Source organism: Triticum urartu, chromosome 1A (assembly GCF_056163025.1).
Source record: "Triticum urartu cultivar PI428250 chromosome 1A, HENAU_Tu73, whole genome shotgun sequence".
In the NCBI taxonomy this organism is placed as follows: Eukaryota; Viridiplantae; Streptophyta; class Magnoliopsida; order Poales; family Poaceae; genus Triticum; species Triticum urartu.
Window position 1 is genome coordinate 305,999,344 of NC_141873.1, and position 9,457 is coordinate 306,008,800.

At 47.3% G+C, this 9,457-nt stretch overlaps 1 protein-coding gene across 1 annotated transcript; it reads left to right on the plus strand.

The window, feature by feature from the left end:
- The first annotated feature begins 871 nt into the window (after positions 1 to 871).
- Positions 872 to 4,674, plus strand: LOC125506946 (uncharacterized). Its single transcript, XM_048671657.2, has 6 exons — positions 872 to 1,470; positions 2,625 to 2,744; positions 2,853 to 2,906; positions 3,079 to 3,242; positions 3,915 to 4,091; positions 4,164 to 4,674. The coding sequence occupies exons 1-6, from the start codon at positions 1,018 to 1,020 to the stop codon at positions 4,408 to 4,410; spliced, it is 1,215 nt and encodes a 404-aa protein (XP_048527614.2). The 5' UTR covers positions 872 to 1,017; the 3' UTR covers positions 4,411 to 4,674.
- Positions 4,675 to 9,457: the final 4,783 nt, after the last annotated feature.

Consider the following 9,457-nt stretch of genomic DNA (forward strand, 5'->3'; position numbering starts at 1 on the left):
GATTCCAAGGAGGGAGTGATGTTAGGAGCCCTCCTAACATGTACATGTGCATGGGGCTTGCCGTTGGGCCAACCCACAGACTTGGCCTATCTGCGACCCACCTCTGCGGCTACAAGTACGAGGGAGATGATAGGGGCAGGCATCCAGTGGATCAATTGGCAAGGCACTTGACGGCTACCTCCTTCCCCTTCCTCTGTCCTTCCTCTACCTTCCCTTCCTCATGTAATTCAATTCGTCTCTAATCGAAACTTGTGCCCGGTAGTTCATAAGAGATATCCTGTACCTTACATAGGGTGTTGGGCGGGATTTGGTTTTACATACCGTTTTAATTGGATTTATGGGATGATTTCCCACGCAAAATTTGTGTGCGACAAACACGTTCATGTTGGAATTTGCAAAATGAATTCTATAAATTCCGAGCCAAATGATTGGTGCCAAACAAGCTGTTAGAGATTTGATGAAACTCATGGCTTTGTGTCTCATGTCGCACGAGGGTAGGCTTGGCCCCTGTTTATGATTCTGGCCGTGGCCGACCTCGTTCTAGAAGAGGTCCGTAGACAAGCGTGTGGCCGTGTGGGCACACATGGATTAGCAATCCACGAGGCCTAAACAAACCAATCCGCGCCCTCCATCGCACGCTGTTACGTGCGAAACTCCGCCACTAACCCGGAGTTTAGCGGTCGCACAGGGCCAACCGCGACAATGATGAACCCACTGCATTAATCATTACTATACTCTACGCGCCTAATGACCAGCATAAACTATCCCGGATGCCGCTGCCACGTCGGCGGCGCACCACCCACCAACCCGGGCCTCGCCTCGCCGCCGCTGTATATAACGGGCCCACAGGCCGTGGAGCCGGGTATCCCGTCGCCGGATCGGAATCACCGAACTGCCACCCCACCGCCACCCACCCCGTCCCCGGAGCGAAAAGGCAGGCAGGGGGAAAACGGGATTTTTTGCCGCAAGCGAGGCGAGCGCCAGAGCGAGCGAGAGAGCTTTTTCCTCCCCCCCGACATGACACCGCATCTGCCCGTGTCGCCCCACCCCGCCCACCACCTGCTCGACGCGCTGCCCCCGTCGCCGCACCACCGCCGCCTCCGCAGGCGCCGCCGCTTCTGCCCGCCGCGCCCCAGGGCATCATCCTCCCCCTCCTCCCTCCGCTGCCGCGCCGCCGCCGCCGCCGCGCCGCAGCCGGCGGCGGCGGCGGCGGCGAGGACGAGGGTGTTCGTCGTGTCGGACCTGCACACCGACTACCCGGAGAACATGGAGTGGGTGCGCCGGCTCGCGGTGCGGGCGGGGCCGCCGGGCGCCGGGGAGGGCTTCGACGCGCTCGTCGTCGCCGGGGACGTGGCGGAGACCAGGGACAACTTCGCGCGCACCATGGAGGCCCTCAGGGCGCGCTTCGACGCCGTCTTCTACGTGCCCGGCAACCACGACCTCTGGCTGCGCCGCGAGGGTGGCCGCTACGTGAGTGGATTCCGCCTTCCCTCCTCCCCCTCCCCCGTCCCTTTTCCCTCTGTTTGACTATCGGCATTCCTTGTGCCGCAAGCATGGTGTTTGACGGAATGCGTTGGCCTGGTGCTTCCGCTGCATTCCTAGTCTTTTAGTCTGTCCTCTCTGAAACCTGAAACGCCCGCCTGCTTCCTGCCCGCCATTGTCCAGTAAATACGTTGCTTAATGATCCTAGTTTTAGATGCAGTGCGAAGTTTGCTGATGAGGTTTGATGTTGATACTGGTTTTAAGCAGGCTTGTGTAGTTGAGCTGCATTTCAGTTGTGAACCTAGTCATATGTTGATCCTATTGGACTATTGGTTCTTGTTTCGTGACTGAAACGGTTATGATGACGCATACGTCTGCATCATTTCAGTTGTGAACCTAGTAGGAGTAATACACTGATGTTATTGGGCGTTGCCACTTGGAGTTGTTTTTCTCCAACACGCGTCTATATGTGCATCATTGTGTCAGAAGAACACGAAAGAAGGCGTGAAATACAAACCAACAACGGTGGAGGATGACCAAACTGAAAAACACAGCAAAAATAGAACACCAAGACTGTAAGTAACAAAGCTACTCTAGCCTAGCCAAGAATCCAAAACCGACTAAAAAGCCTATGCTGTGTTGCTGCCTAAGCCGGTCAGGATGTGCCCTATCCTGTCCGAGATTCAGAGCTCTGCATCATTGCGGATGGCTTCTAAGAATTAACCTCGAGAGACAACTGTTCCCGAGCTTCGAGAGACACCAAGTCATTAAGATGATCAGCGACCTGATGGTCTTCATCTTGTTGCCTGTGCGCCCAGCAGCAGTATCATCGGAAGATCGAACCCCTTTAAAACATCATACCAGACTTGCCAAGAGAAGGAACAGCCGGAGCAAATGTGAGATCAATGCATCCTCTTGTTTTCTCAGCGGACATGCATCTGGATTGTCATTATGCGGGAGTGTTTGAATAGCTTGGTACAAATTAGTAGCTCTTGCACACATGCTATGAAGCATGTGGTACAACTGAAATGATGCAATGACGATTGTGGTTTTGGATGGTTGCTAATACATCAGTTCATTTATGTTTTTCTCTGAGCAAAGCATTTACCCTTTAATTTATATTGGTTTGCTCATTCTTCCAGGTGGATTCGATGGAGAAACTGACTGCATTGCTTGATGCGTGTAGTGAGCTGGGTGTGGATACAGGCCCTAGAACGATAGGTGACTTAGGGATCATACCATTGTTTTCATGGTATCACAAGGTTGCTTATTTTCCCCTAATTCATTGTCATAAATTTTCTAACCAGATCAAAATGCACCATGTCACTATGATTTTCCTGCTTACTCGTCTTTGTTTAATCGCATTACAGAGCTTTGACAAGGAAAAGGATGTTAACAGTGTGCGTGTTCCTTCGTTGGAGATGGTAAGTTGATCTTTCGCTCAGTGTCTTGTTCTGATTTGTATGGATATACACGTAAACATAATGTTGTTTATAGGTGTAGACATGTACTGGCTGTTTCAGTTTCTCATTTTTTGTTCTGTACAGTTCTCAATTCCTCACGACGTGCATGCACTAATATGTTTTTTATGATCAGGCTTGTAAAGACTTTCATGCTTGCCAATGGCCTTCGGACTTGGGAAGTGATGATGAGGCTCTTGCTCTTTACTTTGACAAGTTGAACGACAAGAACAATGATGCTATTGAAGAAGTAAAAAAGAAGAGCAAACAGATACTTACATTTTCACACTTTGTACCAAGGTTAGTGCTCACTCCTCCTATCTATGGTATGCCACTGGCAAAGGTTCTTTGTCCTAGCGATCTTGTTGATTCTTACCAAGTCACAGTTGTTAGGGAATTGTGAATCCAGTGACTAGGATACTTGCTATGTTTGATTAATTTACTTGCAACCCATCTTCTTAATTCAAGCTCGTATATTTGGAGATTAATAGTAATTGCATGGTAAACATGTTCACTTTGCAGCTATCATACCTCACTTAGGTGATCATCCTCTAGGCTTTTGTATTCATACTTGGCATTTATATTTCATTTCATGTTATTTTTATGATAAGAACACCTCAAGGAAAAGTCCTCTTGTCAAATTAAGGTTAGCGTCAACTAAGGAACCACTTTCGAAAATGCAGCAATTATTTTCTTTGTGACCAGTCATTCCCGAGGTAGCCATTTGCTGTGTTACAGAGAATACAGATTGCGTAGTGGAAGATATTTATTTTCACGCGGCTGTGTAACTGCGTCAGGTTGCTGATGTAAGTCCTTATATGAAACCTGTCCCTAATCATCTAGCTGACCTGTCTTTGCCTGTGTATTAGGATATTCAGTGCTGTTCAAATTTCATCACTAAAATGTAGGATATCTTAGGCGAGCCTCATAGCCCCAAAGGCCAAAACTAATGTCTACTGCTCGACTCTGCAGGCAAGAGTTATGTCCAGAGAAGCGAATGCTTTACTATCCAAACCTTCCGAAGGTCATCGGCTCTGATTATTTGGAAAGAAGGCTGAGAGCTATACACAACAACGCTAAAGATGGAGCAGCCTGCCATGTATTCGGGCATACACATTTCTGTTGGGATTCTGTGGTTGATGGTATCAGGTACTAATCTAACCATTCTCTAGGATCGAAATGCACAATTCTTATACTAACCAGATAGGTGTTCCAACACAGGTATGTACAGGCGCCTCTAGCATACCCTCGGGAAAGAAAGCGAAGGATAAACGGAGGCCAAGGATGGTTGCCTTTTTGTGTATATCGTGATGGCTTCAACCCTGAAATATACCCGGCTATATGGTCCGACTATTACAACAAGAACAGAAGGGAGCCCGAGAACACCCAGCTTGCACCGTGGGTTGCCAAATATTTTTCAAAGTACTACGGACCCCCTGTTTTTGCCAAACAAACTGAATCCGGTTGAGCTGTCCGGTACGACATTGAAATCCGCATCAAACAGAGAAAAAGAAAAAAAAAGGAGATATTGACATTTTACGTGTACATGGTTTTTTTCTTTCTTCCCTTTTTGTAATTTTTGTTGTTTCCTTTGCTACAACTCACAACTCTTGGGCAACGAATGGCCCCCTTGTGTTGGATGTATGCTGAAAAAAATAATGTAAAGATGCTTGTAAGCAGCCTCGCTGCAAAGATAGTGACATGCAGAAGCCATTAGATATCTCTCTCTTCATCTACGGCGTGGCTGATGGGTCTCCGTCTCACTGCTCTTTTTTGTTGTGTCGCGGTGGAGTCGGAGCTGCCATGGTGTGGCCTGAACGGTGGCGATGATGTTGTAACAACGGATAGATTGTGTGGATTTGATCGTATCTGTCCAAATCAGAACTGCCGGTTGCTGGCTGTGGTGTGGCTGCCTCTTTGCATCACCTTTTCCCTGTTGATTAGATCGATAAATCATCTTTTCCAGTTCAAACCTCTACCTCACGTGAGATAACGATTTCCTTGATCGAACATGGCCTGGAATGGCCAGCATTTTTCACCACATAAATACATGCTGATAGTATATTCCCTGACATTGGTGTTCTTTTTTCGCGGGATTCTGGCATTAGTGTTGGTCCTTGGACCTAATAATTTGGAAAGCGATTATTTCCAACTGACTGATTTCTCTACGTCGTAAGCCGGGTCCTCCGCTCGACATGTGCCCCCGTGCCTTTCTTTTCCCCTTTTGAATCTCTTTCTTCGTCGCGCTGGGAGAGGGAGAACTCTGACCACCGCGCACCGCTGCTGCAATCCGAGAGGAACAACGACCGCCCCCACTGCGTCGATGCTGCAACGCAGCAGGAAGAGGAAGGCCGGAGTTGGGGCCACACCCCACCTATGCTGCAACACAACACGCAAGGGTGGCCAGAGGCTGCAATACAGCTTAACCGGCGAGTCCGGAGTTGAGATGTAGCCGGCGGTGCTGCCCGGCGGCTGCAATGGAGCTTCACCGGCGACTGCAATGGAGCTTCACCGGCGACGCCTAGAGCTGCCATGCAGCCGACGATGCTGCAATGGAGCCTCACCGGCGACGCCCAGAGCTGCGATGCAGCCGGCGATGCTTCAATGGAGCTTCACTGGCGGCTGCAATGGAGCTTCACGGGCAACGTGGATCTGCGATGCAGCGATCGGTGCTGCATTGGAGAGTGCTTGTCGGCGGCGTGAGGTGTTGCGATGGAGCGTTGCCGCACCGGAGGTAGGCACTACAATGTAGCATCACCGGCGCTGTCGGTGGAGCTTTGTTGTGCTGCCGGCAAGGGGAGGGCTCCTACTGCGAGCATGCGGCGTTGCTTCCCAACGCGGCGACGTGTTGACCCATCCAATGGCTCTAAGGTGATGGATCGAACGGCTGGCGACCCAACTGATTTTCTCAAAAATCATTCAGTTGATCCGTAGCAGCGGCCAATAATTTTAAGCTTACAGTTCCGTCTTGAAACTTTTGGATTGGGGTTTAAGCCAGCCATTAAAGGCCAGAACTTTCAGCCCATGTCCAGGATGTCCTAGCCAATTGTGGGGAAATATCAGGTGCTCCCATCCTCGGGGTGCTTCAACTTCAAAAAAATCAATCATAAATGTTGCAAAATATCTGAAAAATTATGAATGATCACAAGAAATGTGGCTACAACTCCTAAAAATTTCAAGTTCAAACTCTAAATGAACATTGAGAAACAAAGATGTGAAATCTAGCATGACTAGTGTTATAAAAATACAAAAGCTACATTTGACACTTCACATCTGATTTTGTCTTTTTGTTTCTCAATGTACTTTTCAAGTTTGAACCTGAAATTTTTAGGGGTTGTAGTCACTTTGCTTGTGAACATTCACATTTTTTCTATAATTTTTAGAACATTTAAATTTGATGTTTTGAAGTTGGATCACGAGGAGCACCCCAAGGATGGGAGCACCTGGCATTTCCCCCCAATTGTGGGCTCTATTGAAGGAAATATGCCCTAGAGGCAATAATAAAGTTGTTATTTATATTTCCTTATATCATGATAAATGTTTATTATTCATGCTAGAATTGTATTAACCGAAAACTTTGTACATGTGTGAATACATAGACAAACAGAGTCCCTAATATGCCTCTACTTGACTAGCTCGTTAATCAAAGATGGTTAAGTTTCTTGACCATAGACATGTGTTGTCATTTGATGAACGTGATCACATCATTAGAGAATGATGTGATGGACAAGACCCATCCGTTAGCTTAGCATTGTGACCGTTTAGTTTTATTGCTATTGCTTTCTTCATGACTTATACATATTTCTCTGACTATGAGATTATCCAACTCCCGAATACCGGAGGAACACCTTGTGTGCTATCAAGCGTCACAACGTAACTGGGTGATTATAAAGATGCTCTACAGGTATCTCCGAAGGTGTTTGTTGAGTCGGCATAGATCGAGATTAGGATTTGTCACTCCGTGTATCGGAGAGATATCTCTGGGCCCTCTCGGTAATGCACATCACTATAAGCCTTGCAAGCAATGTGATTAATGAGTTAGTTGCGGAATGATGCATTACGGAACGAGTAAAGAGACTTGCCAGTAACGAGATTGAACTAGGTATGATGATACCGATGATCGAATCTCGGGCAAGTAACATACCGATGACAGAGGGAATAACGCATGTAGTTATGCAGTTTGACCGATAAAGATCTTCGTAGAATATGTAGGAGCCAATATGAGCATCCAGGTTCCGCTATTGTTTATTGACCGGAGATGTGTCTCGATCATGTCTACATAGTTCTCGAACCTGTATGGTCCGCACGCTTAACGTTCGATGATGATTTGTATTATGAGTTATATGTTTTGGTGACCGAAGTTTGTTCGGAGTCCCGGATGAGATCATGGACATGACGAGGAGTCTCGAAATGGTCGAGAGGTAAAGATTGATATATTAGAAGGTTATATACGGACACCGAAATGGTTCCGATAAGGTTCGGGGATTTTTTGGAGTACCGGGAGGCTACCGGAACCCCCCGAGAAAGTTAATGGGCCTATTGGGCCATAGTGGAGAGAGGGAGGCTGCCACAAGAGGTGGGCCCCCCCAATCCCAAACTGAATTGGACTAGGGTTGGGGGCGCGACCCCCCTTTCCTTCTCTCTCTCCCCCCTTTCCCCTTTCCGTTAATTGGAAGGAGGGGGCCGAATCCTACTTGGACTAGGAGTCCAAGTAGGACTCCCCCCTTGGCGCACCCCCTTGGGCTGGCCACCTCCTCCTCCCCCCTTTTATATACGGGGGCGGGGGGCACCCCAAAGGCACACCAAGATTTCTCTTAGCCGTGTGCGGTGCCCTCCTCCACAGTTTACCACCTCGGTCATATTGTCGTAGTGCTTAGGCGAAGCCCTGCAGGGATCACATCACCAACACCGTCGCCACGCCGTCGTGCTGATGAAACTCTCCCTCGACCCTCTACTGGATCAAGAGCTCGAGGGCCGTCATCGTGCTGAACGTGTGCTGAACACGGAGGTGTCGTACGTTCGATACTTGGATCGGTTGGATCGTGAAGACGTTCGACTACATCAACCGTGTTACATAACGCTTCCGCTTTCGGTCTACGAGGGTACGCGTACACTCTCCCCTCTCATTGCTATGCATCTCCTAGTTAGATCTTGTGTGATCGTAGGAATATTTTTGAATTACTACGTTCCCCAACAGTGGCGTCCGAGCCAGGTCTATGCGTAGATGATATATGCACGAGTAGAACACAATGAGTTGTGGGCGATAATAGTCATACTGCTTACCACCAACGTCTTACTTTGATTCGGCGGTATTGTTGGATGAAGCGGCCCGGACCGACATTACATGACCGCGTTCATGTGATTGGTTCTACCGATGTGCTTCACACACATGTGGCTAGCGGGTGTCTGTTTCTCCAACTTTAGTTGAATCGAGTTTGACTACGACCGGTCCTTGTTGAAGGTTAAAACAACACAGTTGACGAAAAATCATTATGGTTTTGATGCGTAGGTAAGAACGGTTCTTGCTAGAAGCCCGTAGCAGCCACGTAAAACTTGCAACAACAAAGTAGAGGACGTTTAACTTGTTTTTGCAGGGCATGTTGTGATGTGATATGGTCAAGACATGATGAGATATAAATTGTTGTATGAGATGATCATGTTTTGTAGAAGTTATCGGCAATTAGTAGGAGCCTTATGGTTGTCGCTTTATTGTATGAAATGTAATCGCCATGTAATTGCTTTACTTTATCACTAAGCGGTAGCGATGGTCGTAGAAGCAATAGTTGGCGAGACGACAACGATGCTACGATGGAGGTCAAGGTGTCAAGCCGGTGATGATGGAGATCATGACGGTGCTTTGGATATGGAGATCAAAGGCACATGATGATGATGGCCATATCATGTCACACATTTTGATTGCATGTGATGTTTATCCTTTATGCATCTTATTTTGCTTAGTACGGCGGTCGCATTATAAGATAATCTCTCACTAAATTTCAAAGTATAAGTGTTCTTCCTGAGTATGCACCGTTGCTACAGTTCGTCGTGCCGAGACACCATGTGATGATCGGGTGTGATAAGCTCGACGTTCACATACAACGGGTGCAAGCCAGTTTTGCACGTGCAGAATACTCGGGTTAAACTTGACGAGCCTAGCATATGCAGATATGGCCTCGGAACACTAAGACTGAAAGGTCGAATGTGAATCATATAGTAGATATGATCAACATAGTGATGTTCACCATTGAAAACTACTCCATCTCACGTGATGATCGGACATGGTTTAGTATGGATCACATGATCATTTAGATGACTAGAGGGATGTCTATCTAAGTGGGAGTTCTTTAGTAATATGATTAATTAAACTTTAATTTATCATGAACTTAGTACCTGGTAGTTTTTGCATATCTATGTTGTTGTAGATCAATGGCATGTGCTACCATTCCCTTGAATTTTAATGCGTTCCTAGAGAAAGCTAAGTTGAAAGATGATGTTAGCAACTACATGGACTAGGT

Bases quoted from the DNA above. Each gene is read 5' to 3' on its own strand.
- LOC125506946 (XM_048671657.2), top strand. From the start codon at position 1,018: ATGACACCGCATCTGCCCGTGTCGCCCCACCCCGCCCACCACCTGCTC. The intron at 2,907-3,078 runs GTAAGTTGATCT...TTTTATGATCAG, and splicing joins GTGTTCCTTCGTTGGAGATG to GCTTGTAAAGACTTTCATGC. The intron at 3,243-3,914 runs GTTAGTGCTCAC...TCGACTCTGCAG, and splicing joins TTTTCACACTTTGTACCAAG to GCAAGAGTTATGTCCAGAGA.